Source organism: Lepidochelys kempii, chromosome 5, assembly GCF_965140265.1.
Source record: "Lepidochelys kempii isolate rLepKem1 chromosome 5, rLepKem1.hap2, whole genome shotgun sequence".
In the NCBI taxonomy this organism is placed as follows: domain Eukaryota; kingdom Metazoa; phylum Chordata; order Testudines; family Cheloniidae; genus Lepidochelys; species Lepidochelys kempii.
In genome coordinates this window covers 6,284,732-6,301,435 of record NC_133260.1, presented here as the reverse complement: position 1 = coordinate 6,301,435, position 16,704 = coordinate 6,284,732, and the positions used below count along the sequence as shown (strand labels likewise).

General features: G+C 48.8%; 1 protein-coding gene and 1 long non-coding RNA gene across 2 annotated transcripts in view; both read right to left on the bottom strand.

Annotated features, from left to right (window-relative positions):
• Positions 1–994: 994 nt before the first annotated feature.
• LOC140912004 (uncharacterized) lies at positions 995–8,405 on the bottom strand. The gene is made up of 3 exons (XR_012159201.1): positions 8,153–8,405; positions 3,946–4,069; positions 995–1,070 (listed from the first exon to the last, which is right to left on the bottom strand). It is a non-coding gene; the product is annotated as an uncharacterized lncRNA (long non-coding RNA).
• A 4,446-nt stretch (positions 8,406–12,851) lies between these two features.
• KIAA1328 (KIAA1328 ortholog) overlaps positions 12,852–16,704 on the bottom strand; it is a 285,325-nt gene continuing 281,472 nt past the window's right edge. Inside the window, exon 11 of the mRNA XM_073343417.1 lies at positions 12,852–12,911. Coding sequence (XP_073199518.1) covers positions 12,872–12,911 — 40 coding nt within the window. The 3' untranslated portion in view covers positions 12,852–12,871. The remainder of the gene's footprint in view (positions 12,912–16,704) is intronic.

Below are 16,704 nucleotides of genomic sequence, written 5' to 3'. Positions count from 1 at the left end.
CTATTTCACTAGGAGGGTGGTGAAGCACTGTTTAAGGCCCGGCTTGACAAAGCCCTGGCTGGGATGATTTAGTTGGTGTTCTCCTGCTTCGAGCAGGGGGTTGGACTAGATGACCTCCTGAGGTCTCTTCCAACCCTAATCTTCTATGATTCTATGAATAGCTCCCTATTAAGCCAGATCAATACATTCATACAGGAAAGGTTAAGAACCCAATGTACAGTAACTTTGCCTCCCTGACCAGTCACATACAGTATTCATAACATGATTCCATATCACCAACCACAGAATATTACAGCACTGTGTCCACCACACTGGGGAAGTGAAGAAGGCAGCCGATCGGAGGGCTTCCCAGGAGCTCTTTGTAGCAGCAGGAGAGTAGCTCCTGCAGAGGCCAAAGTCAACCGGCGACTGCAACCCAATGGCCTGCCTTGCAAAAGAGCCTTCTGGCCCTCAGCTGGACAGACTCCACGCTCACCCAGCTGACCTGCACTCTAGTGGTACCAGCAAGAGGTATCAGTACCTTTGGCTGCAAAACACAAGGCCCTGGCACTTGAGCTGCCTTTAGGAGCAAAACCTTGTTGGCCTAAACTCTACGTAGGGTGACGTGGCAACCCACATGTGAACGTGTCTGACACTCCAGCCAGCAGAGGGCAGCCGCGTGCCAACTCACATAAGACCTGATCCAAAGCCCATGGAAGTCAATGGACTTTGGATCTGTCCCACAGGGCCCTATTCCACAGCACTCCTTACTCTGATAAAATCTATTAGTTCCTCTGGGAGTTTTGCTTGAGGAATGAATGCTGCTCAATAAGGCTCACAATCGGTCGCTTTCAGCACCCAGATGGTTCCACCCAGAGCCCTGTAACACCTCAGGGGAATTGCTTGTGTGAGTAAGAGTTGCAGGTCGTCTGTCTAGGAAAATAGTCACCCTGAGGCTTTGAAAAATACAAACCCGCCCTGCCTTTTATGTACCCAAAATTAACACAGTGCCAAAGAAGCTCTTCCTTGGTGTACAAATTCCTCGAGTCTTGGAAGGGAAAAGTCACTTGTGGGGGTTTTCTTTTTTCCCCCTAAAAAAAAAGAAAAAAGAAAAAAAAAGCTTTGAGCTCCTCTTCAAAGGCTGCCTGATTTGCTTTGAATAATATAAAACTGCAAAGGGGAAATAAAGAGAATATTAAACTCAGGGCTGTAAATGATCTGAACCCAGGCTGAGCTGGGGCAACAGACCCACTTACATTTTTCATAAAATAACCACAATTTCCCCCCCTCTGAACATGGGCAAAAAGGAAGCTCTGCATAGTGCTGGGGAAATGCACACACAGCCAACATTACCTGAAAGACTCAGGATGTTTTGCACTGAGGCTATTTCCCTGTCTTTAGGTCCAGTTTTCCTGGACTCCTGGACTGTCATCTGTTCCTGAGGCCCCTTGTGGGCAGTTGGCCTACTTGCTCTGTGGATTCCCCTTTGCGCCTCCCAAACAACAGATAATGGTAACGATTCCACAGGCTCCCACACTGAACAGACCGAGGGGGAAGGGGGAAAAGAAAACGAACCCGAAGCCGAGAATTGCCGAAACAAACAGATGGAAAGAAAAGAAGAAAAAAGTATTTTCTTCTGGCTTCCCTGGAGAAAATTAGTGTGAAGCAGGAAGAAGCTGATTGCTGTCAAAGCCTGCCAGAGCTGAGATAGCCAGCTGCAATCCCCAGGCACAAAATGTGATAATAGCCAACAAGCTAAAATCATTAACAGTAACGATTGCTTCGGTAAGGACCCCGATGCTGAGGAGGAAAAACCAACCGCAGAAAAGGAACAATTGCTATTTGCAGTTAGTTTTTCTGCACCTGTTTTCCATAACCCTCTGATCCTAATAAACACTCTCTTTCTCAGCAACTGTCCCGCACTCCTCAGAGCTGCTGCTGCTGTGATCATTTATTGTTCCTTTTTGGGGTGGAAAATTAGAGATAGCACTTGTGAAATGATGACAATGGATTGGCCCCCGCCTTGAGCCAGGGAGAGACGACACCGGTTTCTAATTATCTCTGTGGGGCTTGCTATACTCAGCCCATCACCTTAATATCAGAGCACAGGGTTCCTAGCCCTCCACCCACACACGTTTTGGCAGTGGAGACGAGGCAGGACTTGGTAATAATGACCATAAACGGGAATTCTTTACAGATGCTGCTGGATATAGACCAGTCTAAAGATTTCCACAGCCAGTGATGTCTAGTCACAGGGTGCTGGTTACACTACACTATGGGCTCTCAACCTGGGGACCGTGACCATCCAGCCTTCCCTGTATTGCTAAATGGAAAAGGATCCTGGCTAGATCTCAGCTAAGTGGGAGCAGTGTGGAAAAGGGAGAGAATCACTACCCTGCATACATCCCTCTCTTCCACTGTGTTTGAGCAATCCCCCAGTGCTATTGCTATTCACCTGCTGGGCTCTGCCAATAATTGTTGTGTCAGAATGGAGCCATGGGAGACTCCACTTCTCTCAACACCCAGGGTGAGCAACATCTTTCATGTCGGCGTTACATTTTCCATTCTTATTGCTGAGATGGTAAAGGGGACGGGGAGTAGATTTTGTGCCCATGCTGGTAACTCCGCATGGTCGTGTTGGAAGACACAGAACTGAGGGTCATAGGTTCTGGTCTGAATGGGGTTTGTCCCTCAACTAAAGTGACACGAGTTTTTATGTTGGGAACCGGAGGGCTGGAGTTCTGTCTCCTCTGCCTTGAAGTTCCAACTGGCCATGCATTTGATACAACGTTCTGCATTTAAATAACGTAGCACCTCCCAAATTACATATAGACAAAGCACTTCACTCAGCACCGGAATGCAACCATTTCTGGGGTTGAGCATGCAGTGCCTAGCAATACTGCACAAGAGGTTAGGGGAGGAAATGAAGGATCCTGCTGAAATGGCAGGGGATATTTAGCGACACAGAACGTAATCACTGGAGCCGAAACCTGTCCATGACACTGAGCTAGCACTCCTGTGCTCACAGAAAGGGCCATGGGATCTTTAAGGGTCGCAAGCACTTCATCTCAACCAATAGACAGCAGCGGCTCCAGCAACATAGCGCCCCAGTCCCGTCCTGCAGCCCCACACACCTTCCATGGTGGGGCACTGGCTTAGTCGTGAACCAGAGGGAAGAGTCATGGACCATCTGCTCATAACCCTTCTGCCAGGTGTTGTCAGCAGCAAAAAGGGGTGGGCCCCATTTTCTAGTGGTTCTTTCTGAAAGCTTAAACAACACAGACGCAAAAACCCTTCATCCTGAAACTTGAGAAACTGCATAGACCACCCTGGGCTGAACACTGAGTCCAGAGTTTAACCCAAAGAGAACTTTATATGGGGGAGGTAAAGGGGACACAGAATAAACTTGGGGAAGGCAACAGTTAATAAATTAACAGTAGCTGGTAGGCTAGTCTCCAACTCCCCAGAGTGTCGATCACCCCAGCCTCAGTTCTCTAAGAGCTGAGAGTGGCTAATGCAGTCTAGCCACTTCCCTTCTCCCAGCTCTCCAACTGACAGTTTGCTGTCCAGGGCTGCAGAAATCCAAGAATTCAGGCAGGTCCATCTGCTGCCCTTAAGGGCAGTGCTGCCTGGGCTGCTCAGCTCCATCCACCACTTCAAAACTGCCGAGTCTCTTGAAGCTGCATCTGTGCTGAGAGGAATCAGTGGTATATGGGACCCTTAACACCAGAGAAGCATTCCACACACAAGACCGGAGCTCTGGTCTCTCTCTCTCTTCAGGCCTAGCCAGACTCCCTTATCCAACTGGGCCTGACTGAGGTCTTAGTCAGGGTGACGACTCACCTCAGGAACATTTGGTGCAGTTCTCTTCTCCTTTCATTTCCCAGTGGGAATAGCAGCACTTGATTGCCCCCAAATTCAAAACTTTACTGTATTTTAACCAGTATGCCCCCAACTGTCACATACCTGAAATGCAAATGTGGCCTCACTCATTCAGATGGTGGCCGAGAGCTCCCTCTTCTATGAAGCGTCTGCCCATCTGGAGTTCTCCAGCAGGTGAAGGGGTGACTTGATCCCAGTCTATAAGTACCTACGTGGGGAACAAATATGTAATAATGGGCAGAGAAAGGTATAACATGATCCAAGGGCTGGAAGCTGAAGCTGGACACTTTCAGACTGGAAACAAGGTGTAATTTTTTAACTCAGAGTAATTCGCCACTGGAACCATTTACCAGGGGTCGTGGTAGATTCTTCATCACTGACCATCTTAAAACAAGATTGAATGTTTTTCTAAAGGATCTGCTCTAGAAATTCTTTTGGGGCAGCTCTTTGGCCTGTGTTCTACAGGAGGTCAGACAAGATGATCACAATGGTCCCTTCTGGCCTTGGAATCTATGAATCTACTCGGCCCTCTGGGTTGCTCTTCTCCCTTCTAACGCTCTACAATGAGATCCCAACTGGCCAGGGCTGCAGGCCAGAGGGCTTGCGTAGGGATCGGACCCAGAGCCCTTCCTACAGCAATCTGGGGTTGCTTTGGAGATCTCTCATCCAAGCACTGTGCAGGCCCCACCTCTGCTCACCTGGAGGCCTGACAAGAGGAAAGGCTGAGGTGGCGTCACTCAACATACCTCGAGCTGGCGTTGTAACGCTCTCTCAGACAGAGCTTTCAGTGGTCTGAAAACGGGAGTGGGGAAGTGTCTATCAACCCATACTCATATCCCCAGCCGCATCTCTGCCCTCCTGCAGCTCCAGGGGTCTTCATCCCCTTCTCCCAGGCCTGGGGTGCTCCCTCTTCCAGGCTGGGTGGGGGCAGCTCCAGGGGCTCTCCCCTTCAACCCCTTCTGAGGCAGGTGTTGCAGGGCAGGGAGAGGGAGGAGCACAAGCACCAACCCATTACTCCCAGGAGGGGAGGCGGGAGGAGGGGCAGGAGACCCCCTGAGTTGTGGGGCTCTTTATCCCCCACTCCTCTCCTGTGAGGATGGCTTTGGTTCCTGGGGGGGAGGGGGAAGAGGGCTCTCTGCCTCCTGCAGCACCTCTATTGGGGGCTTTTCCCCAGGGGGCCCTGGGGAAGGCAGCCAGTCAGAGGCATTTCCCCTAGTGGTACTAAAAGGATGGAGTCCCCAGGCACTTGGCTCACTTCTTAGACACTGAGGTTCTCGGGTCTGGGACCCGTTTTGGCCAGGTGCACTTAAAGCACTGCCCCAGCCCCCTGTTGTCCCAGTCCTGGATCCCACACAGCTCCGCCCACACACCCCAGTCCCGTCCTGCAGCCCCACACAACTTCCACCCATGTGCCCAGTTCCATCCTGCAGCCCCACACACCTTCCACCCACGCGCCCCAGTCCCATCCTGCAGCCCCACACACCTTCCAGCTACGCACTCCAGTCCCATCCTGCAGCCCCACACAACTTCCTACTTTGTTCAGGGTTTTTTCCTGCCTTCCTTTCAGAGCAAGCTCCAAGCAGAGCAGCCCTAGGTCAATTCGCTGCTCCCGTGATTAAAAAAATAGGCTTTAAAAGCATACTGTGGTCCAGGTTGACTTTGTGAGAACATTTATTTGGCATTGAGGGACGAAGAGTCCCTCAGAAAACAGTCCTCATGCATTAGCTGAGCAGGGAGCCCGACGTTCAGTCTGTGAGACCTTTGCATTGCTCTCTCCAGAGCAAATTGGAAGAGACATTTCAAATGGAGACAGGTAGAGCATGATTTCCACCCTGTAGCTACCTCTGGACATGCCGGGAGTCACGGACAGGTTGCAAGTAATTCAACTGCTTTGGAATACGGTGGGTCACTGGCAGGCCAAGTAACCGGATTTTTCATGATGAAGATGGTCCCGAACTGAGACTCATGAGATCTGGGTTCAATTCCTGCCTCTGCCACAGACTCCCTGGGCAAATCACGTAATCTTGCTGGGCCCCAGCCCCCTGTCTGTAATACAGGGTCATAATACTTCCTTTCTCTGTCTGTTTTAACTGTAAACTCCTCAGAGCAGGTGCCGTCTGTCATGAGGTGCCTCTACAGCTCCTAGCTCAATGGACCCCCATTGTGGCTACTGATAATGATCTAATCTACCTCGGCATTTCTAATGTACCCATCACCCTCGTATCAGGGCACCTGCTAACTGATCCCTGTGGGAGGGATTGGTTCAAGGCTGATTCTGGCGCTCAGAGCAGACCCTTTGGCTGCGACGGATGATGCGTCTCTACACTAGCGATTGTTGGTCTCTCGCCCACTTCTCAGCAAAGGTTTAACAGCAGGGGCTGGAGCAGGGCCTCATGTTGCTAAGATGTTGTTTATTCTCACAAGATATAAAGCATAATTACAACCTAATCTACAACTGAGAAATCCTCAGCAAAAGGCGTCTGGGGATGGTACCAGACTCACCATCCCAGAGCCCCCCTTCAGGGCACAACCCAGCGGTGCAGCACTTCCGCCTCAGTTTCCCCACAATGATCCTTGGCCTTCTCCCACTGTAAAGGTGACTGGGCCCTCCAGCCAAGCCAATGCAAACTGTCCAACCCCTTCCTGGGTAATAGGTGCTGTTAGTCCACCAAGTCTGCAATCATCATCAAAAGAGCAGACCCGTCAGCCCTCTTCTTACAGGCAGGTTCCCAGCAGCAGCAGCCTGTCTCTCAGTGTAGCCCCTTGCGCCTGGGCTACAATCGAGTCTAACATTTGGGTCAGGCCTGCCCTCCTACCAGGCCTGCCCTCAGTTAGTTCCTCGCCCAAACTCGGGATCTTGTTCCACATTGGAGCAGCCTGTCTGCCCTCCTCCTCAGCAGCCGCTGGGCTTCTCTTCCTCAGACATCCCACACCCTGCACAGGTGTAGCGGGCAGGGCTGACTGGCTCCAGGCCTCCCTGGTACACGCTTCCCCCCACGGAAACTCAGCCAGCCCCTGGGCAAGGCCTATAACCTGACAAAGGCCTCTCCTGTACTCTTCGTACCCTGGGTTATTTGTGTCTCATTTATGTCATTAAGATCCAGGGGTGCCAGGGTCGCACCCCGATGGTGAGACCCAGAGACACTGATGTGACACGTGAGTTTCTTAAGCTTGCCAACGTGCAGAGCTTGTGCCCTGCAGTGCATAGGCACAACAGGCTGTCAGGGGAGGGTGGGGGAACACAAAGAAGACATTGCTAGGAAAAGCTTGGCCCGCTCGCCGGACCTACCTATTCAGGCCATTGCTCGCTACTTTTCCTTACATCTCAAAAACCTGCCCGTGTAGGCGGAACTCCCACCCAAGCCCTCAGCACTTCTGCAATCTCCCGTCTTCTGTCTTCGCCGGCTGCCGCTTGCTCCCCTCAAGCCTAGTCAGACGGTTGCAGCAAAAAACACCTTCTTGGCTCACCGGTCTGAGCACATCAGCCCCCTCTTTGAGTTTCTCCACCGGCTTCCCCTTCATCTCCACGGCACACACAAGCTTCAGCTCTTTACCTTTGAGGCTCTTCATCGCTTAGCTCCACCCTTCCCAGCTGACCTACTGAGATGTCAACCCTGCCAGCACTCCCCCCAGCATTCCCACCAGTCAGCTTCTCCCAGAGAAACCTGTTCCCCCTTCTTCTGACACCAGCAATGCACCTCTGCTGAGCAGTAGCTGATGTCTGGGGCCTTGGTCCCAATGGAGGAGAAGTCAGTGATGTGGAGTTTGGGTATATTTTAAGTGCAACTGTTTTATACGCACACGCACACACACCAGTCCAAGAACGGAGGTGGTCAGCCAGCATCCAGGGCAATCCTCTCTTCCAGCAATCTCAGCTCAACAGCAACAGTTCCCTGACGATGCCTGCAACAACACAACTCTGACGTTTTCCTCATGCTGACCCTTATGCATGGGAAAACTCCCCGATAAAGTCCAAATAGCCTCCTCCAAATCTTTCCTTCAGACTCACCTCTGTCATGATGCCACCAGTACTCAGCCTACTGGTAATGGACAGGTGAAAAGCTGTGGATAGTCCTCTTCTCTACCTCCAGTAAAAAAAATACACAGTCCTACAATTCAATTCAGTGGCTTGCCTGTTGTATCCCCTCCCCCTTTTTCTGCTCTTGTCTTTTCAGGGAAGAGATTGTCTCTTCGTACAGCACCCAGCCCAGTGGAGCTCTGATCCTGACTGGGGCTTTCATGTGCTACCAGATTATAAACATGCAGTTATAACAAACAAAAGATGGCTCACCCACTGCCGTGCCGAGCCAATGCGGCAGCATGCGCCGCAGAGCTGAAGTTGATACGGAAGTGATGATCCAAGACAGGTCAGCTCTTGGATGGAGATAGTCGCTGTTCGGCCGGCTCTGGAAAAGGCTGTGAGTGATTGCTGCCCGGGACGCTCTCCAACTCCATTTCTGTCAGAGGATTGTCTGCATGAATGGGTGAAATCAGCTTGTCCCTGATGCACTGGAGTGGAGCCCGAAGATACTGGAAGATCGGAGGCTTCCTGGATGCCGCACATCAGCAACCAGAGTTGCCGCCAGGGAGCAGCACCGGGGATGAATGTGTCCCTGTGAATGCACTAGTGATCGTACAGTAATGAAAGTCATTGCATTTCCCATTAGCACTCCCCACCTGAGGGGCCCACAGGGCATTACAAAGGAGGGGAAGTGTTGTTATTGCCCTTTTATGGCTGCGGAAACTGAGGCATTGAGTGGTGAAGTGACTTGACCAAGGCCGCATAACGATTCAATACATACCCCAGTTGCCTCACTCCCAGTCCAGCGTCCAAGCACCTGGGCCACACTACCCCTTTCTAAGAGAATATATTTCTCCTGCTTCCAATTCTAGCATGCAGGCATCCCTCTTCTCCCACTATAGAGTCACAAGTTGCATTTCTGTAGGGATTCCTGCTTAGAAAACATCTGGCACTGGGTAAGGCAAGCATTGCCCTGGTAGTGCAATTAACACAAGCATCCTTCCCACATGGCTTCAGACAGAGTCTGTATAGCCCAAACTTACTCCCTCTCTGGGTAACTTAAAGAAAAACAAAACATCAACCTCAGCCTATGCTTTCTTTGTTCCTAGAGTGTCCCTAGAGAACCGAATATATCCCAGCCCCTAGCTCCTGCTTCTGTCCTGGTTGACGTTTTCCTACGCAATGTCCTGGACCCTGTCTCACTGTCACCCAGGGATGGCTATAGCAGACCGAGACAGAGTTGATGCAGCATGCGACAGAAGAGATCACACACACTGCGCTTTCTCATGAAGACTTTACTTTTGTTCTTTCTTCTTTTGTTGTTTCCCTTCATGGAAAAACATAATGGAGCTCCAGGAGAGAAGTGGCCCCTGAGACAACCAAGACTGAATCATGTAAGAAATCAGCACCTTGAATAGCTCAAGCTGGTGGCAGGGGAAGAGCTGGTTTCCTCCTTGCATCATTCTCTAGTGGGCACTAAAATTTGAACAGGGTCAAAATTCCAAATCAACAGAAACTGGAACCAAACTCAGCGTGTCTCCAGGTCGCTCATTCTTGTTTTCTGAAGCCCCCGTGGTCTTGAGCTGGGGGGACAGTCAGGGCCTTCCATCTCAGCCCATCTTCCTTTCCAGTTACTCAGAGCAACTCAGCCTGGCGTTAGCCCGGCCCCAGCTCCAGGGCGTTCAGAGGAGCAACTCGAGAATTACCATGAAATAACTCGCCATTCGGCAGCACAATCTGATTAGCAATTAAGAAAACAATAACTAACGTGAAAATAAATCACTGAAGCAGAGAGACCCGGAAAGAGGAGAGGCCGGAGGGAAGTGCACTAAAGAAAGCCACACGTGGACCATGGACTCCAGTGCTGGGCTGTTAAAGCAGCTACACAGTAAAACCTGCCTCTCTCATCACAGACAGCACACTATACATAGCGCTATAGACTGGGCACAGAGACCAAGGCTGGTCTTGTGGCTAGGCCACTAGCATGGCACTTGGGAGACCTCTGCATTCAATTCCCTGCTCTGCCAAAGACTTCCTGTGGGACCTCGGGGGAGTCACGTAGCCTCTCCATGCCTCAGTTTCCCCCACTCATAAAATGGCACTGCCCTACCTACCAAAGGTGGAGGGAGGATGAATCCATTGAGATTGTGATTCACTCAGACATTTTGGCAATCGAGGACCCTATATGTACTTAAGATAGATAGAAAGGAGGCTCTCTCTGTGACAACAAGGGGGTATTGGATCTATGCCACCAATTGAACCGTTCAGATTGTATCCAAGAAAGCTTCAAGCGTAGGCTGTTGCCACTCCGTCTAAACAGAACATACACCACATGCAGGGCACCTCTATCTACACGCACGGAGGCCTGTACAGTAATAGCTCTTTTGAACAGTTTGTCTCGCAAAAACACATTGCTGTTTAATGTCAGTTCTTGCTGCTCCAGCAGGCACTCTGGCTGGCATTCAGAACAGAGCAGCGATGGGCAGCACTTGGAGATTTTTCCAGCAGCCAACGTTGCCATTGCTAAGCTGATTTGTATGGAGGTACTAGAAATCACACACACACACCCCGGCCATTGGTGGTGTACTTGGAAAGCACGCCATTCGCCCGGATGGCTAAGTAGTGGTTTGCTTCTGAAGGACATCAGGGCTCAGCAAAGCACATAGTGAAGCCGCCCGAATCCGTCTGAATGCAGCTGGAGTTTGTAAATGGGGAACCCCTTCTTCCGTGATTAATTTTTGGCTTTGCTGCATGATGCAATTGTTTAATTTTCCAGCTCAAGAAACTCAAATCTGTTCTTCTGGAGGATGGTTGGATTAGTCCCCAACGCTCTAGCCAAGGCTGGGGTAAAGTGAAACCACAGACTGTGCTGGCAAAGCCAGCTCCTGTTGAGACCTTGCTCTAGCTAGTCGACAGGCTGTGACGCTGCAGAAGGTGCAATTCTGAAGTTGCCATTTACATGCTGCAGTATTCTGGTCTACACAGACTTTTTGGGGTCAGTGAATGCGGGAGGGAAAGGACAGTTAGACAGTGAGAGCTGGGTGAGTAGTCTGAATGCAGGATTGAAAGCCAGGAAATCCTAAATCAGAGGCAGTGTGGACTAGTGGATAGGTCCCTGGATTGGACTCAGGAAACCTGGTGCCTTTCCCAGCTCTGAAACTGACCTGTTCTGTGACCTTGGTCAAGACACTTAGTCTCTCTGTGCCTCAGTTCTCCATCTGTAGGGCAGGGATAGGAGTACTTCTGTTGTCCCATCCTCTTCATGGCAAGGAAAGTCTCCTACTGTGTGCATGTACAGCACCCAACACATCGGAGCCCTGATCTAGGCTGGAGTCTGTAGTCGCTCCAGTAATACAAATAATAGTAATCAATAAGCATACTTGGGATAAAGATAAAATAGCTGTCACGGCCCCCTCGTTCTGCGCATCATTAAAGTGTAACCAAGAAATGACTTACTGACCACATTTTACAACAGCTTGGATCGATTACTCCTGCTTCCAAGTGCTTAATGCCTCTAGCAGTGATGTAGTTGGACTCTGGATCACTGTGATTAAATGCTGAGCATAGTTAAGATCAGAGATTAAAAGGATATTTTGGAGCAACTTTTAACTTTGGAAATTGGAAATACAATGTAGACTTGCCCTGGCTCAGGGCCTACAGGAACAATTTCTGTGAACCCCTTGATGCTGCAGTTATGGTATGTAACGTAACCTACCCTCACTGCCGTATTTGCAAAAGGTGTCAATGACCCTGGGAGACAGACTCAGGGAAGCAGCTGATCCTTACAGACAGAGCGCAAGATTTTCAAAGTGACTAGCAATTTTGGATGCCTCAGATTTTAGGGGCCCAACTTGAGACACCTTGAAGGGTCCTGAGTTCCAGAAAGTACTGAGCACCCAGCCTCTGACAATAAGAACTCTGCAAAGTGTCTCAAATTAGGCACTAAAAAGTTGAGAAAACCCAAAGCACAAGCCCCTTTCTAAAATCTTGGGCAGGATGTTCTGGAACATCCGTTTTCACAGCCAAATGACTACGGATGGGCGAGAAGAAGACTGTCATAGGTGTTGATAAGATACTTATTACCTTGATAACTAATTGGCCACACAGATCTGAACCTTCACTCAAAACTAGAATCAAACTTTTCTGGAGATTCAAAAAAGCTTGGTTTCAGAGTAACAGCCGTGTTAGTCTGTATTCACAAAAAGAAAAGGAGTACTTGTGGCACCTTAGAGACTAACCAATTTATTTGAGCATGAGCTTTCGTGAGCTACAGCTCACTTCATCGGATGCATACCGTGGGAAACTGCAGCAGACATTATATACACACAGAGATCATGAATCAATACCTCCTCCCACCCCACTGTCCTGCTGGTAATAGCTTATCTAAAGTGATCATCAAGTTAGGCCATTTCCAGCACAAATCCAGGTTTTCTCACCCTCCACCCCTCCACACACAAACTCACTCTCCTGCTGGTAATAGCCCATCCAAAGTGACAACTATCTTCACAATGTGTATGATAATCAAGGTGGACCATTTCCTGCACAAATCCAGGTTCTCTCACCCCCTCACCCCCCTCCAAAAAAGTCACTTTGGATGGGCTATTACCAGCAGGAGAGTGAATTTGTGGGGGGGGGGGGGGGTGGAGGGTGAGAAAACCTGGATTTGTGCTGGAAATGGCCCAACTTGATGATCACTTTAGATAAGCTATTACCAGCAGGACAGTGGGGTGGGAGGAGGTATTGTTTCATGATCTCTGTGTGTATATAATGTCTGCTGCAGTTTCCACGGTATGCATCCGATGAAGTGAGCTGTAGCTCACGAAAGCTCATGCTCAAATAAATTGGTTAGTCTCTAAAAAAAGCTTGGTTAACTTTTTTTTAACATACGTGATTTGGGGATATGTAACGGTGTTGCACTAACCTCTCGTGAGCGCCCCCTGGCCAAGTGCGTGTGCCCGCACTCTCTCTCTATCTGTTCGTGGTGAGCCTTCACAGTCTCAGCCCTCCGGCCAAGTGATACACAGTCTGTCTGTGAGAGAAAAGACAAGCAAACCCCTTTCGGGGTACAAATCTGTGGAAGAAAACATGTCCTCACTCTGCGTTTGTCAGCAACAAATCAGAGACACTTTTATTCTCAAGCAATTGCAAGGGAAGACTGCGGTCGGACAGGGGGTCCCCCGTCCTTAGGCAGATCTTCTCCAGATAAACAATTAGGGCAAGCATTTATACTTTTTGTTGCATACAATAATGATCAACAGCCGCGTCTTGTTTATACATATTCCTTCCTAATATCTTACTTTTCTCAGCAGTTCCTGCTACAGTCTGCATTCCATTCTTATCCAACACAAGGTTAAAACAGCATCTCTTACAGTTTTCCTACTCACTTCCCACTCGCCCAGGCCCTGCCTTAAAGTCTCGCGTTGTTAGAGTTAGAGTTAGCCTGAATTCCTAAGAAAACTAAGATGTCTGCGTCCAAATCCCCTTTATCCCTTTTTCCACTTCAACAAGTCCAACAGGGGCCTCTCTCAGGGCCCTCTGTAACGTCTCTCTCAGTTTGTCCCTGCTCCAGAATAGAGTGGTGCCCCAGGGCTCCTTACCTTGAGGCAATGTCTTTGCCCTCTTTGCCTTTCTGGACCCAGCTCTTCAACTGGGTTTAGAGTTTAATTCCCCCTTCTGGGGTGCTCAAAGTGCAGGCCACTTTCCCAGTGGCTTGTGGGGGGGACCTGGGCCCACCCACTATTCCAGGTCCCTGCCCAGGGACCCTATAGATAGCAGCCATCCACAATATCCCTTTAAATAAACTGGGTGGCTGCTATAATTCCCTGGGCCACTTCCTGGTGGTTCCTGCACATTCTTCACCCTTACCTCAGGGCCTTGTCCAGATGGAGTCCCAGCAACCAGCTCAGGGCTCCTTCTTGCTCTCCCCAGCTTCTGGCAGCACTGCCCTGTCCGGGGTTCTGTAGTTCCCTCAGCCAGCCACGCACCATCCACACTCCTCTAGCTCTCGGAAGGACGTGAACTCACTCCGGCCCTGAAGCTCTTCTTATACTAGCCTGCTGGGCACTGATTGGCTGCTTTCCACACAGCTGCTCAGGCCCTCTCTACTGCCCTTTTCTGGGGTGGGGTGTGGCAGGGCCATAAGGCGTTCAGAAGGTGGCCTCAGGTCCTAGTCCACCCCATCACAGGATAATATTCAGGAAAGCTTCAACATTTTGGGTGTTCATCTGAACTCAACCAAATCTTTTGAGGTTCTCCGTCCACGCAAAAAGATCTGCAAATGCAGTCTATCACATTGCGTTGACTATTGCTTTGTGTTTAAACAGATTGTGACAACCCTGTGGCGTGTGTATTTACATGTAAACATTGAGATCAATTGTCAAACTCTAGAGGTAGCCCTGCACCTTAAACCACCTTGAAAATGCCCTTGAGCAAAAGTTCCATCGCAGTCAAACCGGATCAGAATATGGCTCTGAACATCTAAGATTTCAAAATCTTAAATAAGTTCTGTGTGAATTAGAATCAGTCTAGGCTGAGTCGCTGACCAGCACCACCATTGTTGGATTTCAGGTCAAGGCAATAGCAGCTGGCAGCGTGGCCAACTCTCACGGTTGTGTCCTGAGTCTTGTGACAATTGGTGTTTTGCTTTTGAGTACAGAGGGTGGTGAAGCACTGGAATGCGTAACCTAGGGAGGTGGTGGAATCTCCTTCCTTTGAGGTTTTTAAGGTCAGGCTTGACAAAGCCCTGGCTGGGATGATTTAGTTGGGGATTGATCCTGCTTGGAACAGGGGGTTGGACTAGATGACCTCCTGATGTCCCTTCCAACCCTGATATTCTATGATTCTAAATCAGGGCTCAGATTCAAGCAAAGATGGATTGAAATCAAGTGAAACTCAGCAGATTTGGCTGAGTTTTATATTAAAGTCAGACCCACACGAGGACTTTATTTCTAGGCCACAATTACATAACCTGGGTCAGAGACACAAAGTTCAATAACCCTGTTGTATGGCAGGGGTCAGTGTCATATCATCTGGAATCACAGTTGGTCTTGAACAGGGAGTGTTTATTAAAATAAACAACAACTACAAACAAATAGGCTGCCACACAGCTCCAGCTCCGGCTTTGTCTTCCTTTGTTTACCAGAGACCACACCCTGTCTGGAAGAGAGAATACAGAGACTTCTAATGGCTAAATAGTATGCTGCAAGTAAGGATGTTGGAACAAGTCCATATCTTCTCACTCCAACTGCTCCTGTTACAAGTTTCACTTCTGAGTTTTTGGGGTTAGTTAAAAACTTGAAACTCAAAGACTGTATGTAAGGACGAGGACAAGGGAGAGCAGGCTCATGTGAACAAATTCAGCGAGGACGACCCCCCAAAAATGTTTTTTTGCACTGATTTCTGGAAAGACAAATCTGACTTTCTCCCAGTTCTTTTCCTCTTCACATCTCTCAAATACCTGGATGCCTCCAGCACAGTGGATGGTTTCACAGAAGCTTCAACCATTTCAGGCATGAGGCTTTTCAGAGCAGGGCTTATCGGGATTTATCTGCACAACATTTCTGTGCAGGGGAATTTAAAAAAAAACACACACCTCAGACCTGGCCTTTAAGCCTTAGCTGTACATAATCACTGGGCTCTAGGTCATGTGTAATCCCGTTTTATAGAAATTGTCTAGTGGCATGGATGGCATCATAACACCATACTGATAGAGGCAAAACTGTTTACATTTATCTGTGCCGGCTTTTGGTAGCATTAAAAGCAGCCTAGAGTACAACCTATTTATCATTCACCTGTAAACACATGGGGAATGCTAACCCCCACCCACAACTATCTCGGCAGTTATTCACTGATACAGTGTAAATTCCTTCCAACCCTTTCACTGCCGTTTGTATCTGTTGTCCTTTGTGAACCTATACTAATTTGTTTTCATATGCTGCACATGTCCCACTGCCATGAAATCAAATCTAGGCCCTTCTCACAGCTCACGAAAGCTTATGCTCAAATAAATGTGTTAGTCTCTAAGGTGCCACAAGTACTCCTTTTCTTTTTGCGAATACAGACTAACACGGCTGTTACTCTGAAACCTATCTTTGATTACAGTCTTTCAACCAGTTGTGCACCCCCTTGTACAGTAGTAACATAAACTAGACATTGCATTAGTTTGCTTAGGAGAATATCATGTGATACTTTGTCAAAAGCCTTATTAAAATCAAGATATATCATGTCTACAGCTTCACCCCCATCCACTAGGCCAATAACCCTGTCGAAGAAGGAAATTAGGTTGGTTTGGCATGATTTTTTTTTTGACCAATCCATGTTGGCTATTACTTATCCCCCTATTATCCTCTAGGTGCTTACAAACTGACTGATCATTTGTTCCAGTATTTTTCCCGGAATTAAAGTTAGGTTGACTGCTCTACAATTCCCCGGTCCTCTTTGTTCCCCCTTTTTAAAGATAGGTACAATGTTTGTCCGTATCCAGTTCTCTGGGACCCATCCATGTTCTCAAAGATAATCTGTAATGGTTCCAAGATTGTTTCATCTAGTTTTTTAAGCACCCCAGGGTGAATTTCCTCAGGCCCTGCTGATTTGAATGCATCTACCTTAACTAAATATTCCTTAACCTGTTCTTTCCCTGTTCTGGGTTGTGTTCCTTTCCCCTTGTTGTAAATATTAATTGTACAAAGCGCCTGCCACAATCAAGCTTTAAGCACCGCAGCTTTCTTGATATCATCCATTATTAGCTGTCCTTCTTTGTTAAGTAGTAGACCAACACTTTAAGTTAGATCTAACACTAAGTTAGATCCCTGTGCCACAGAGGG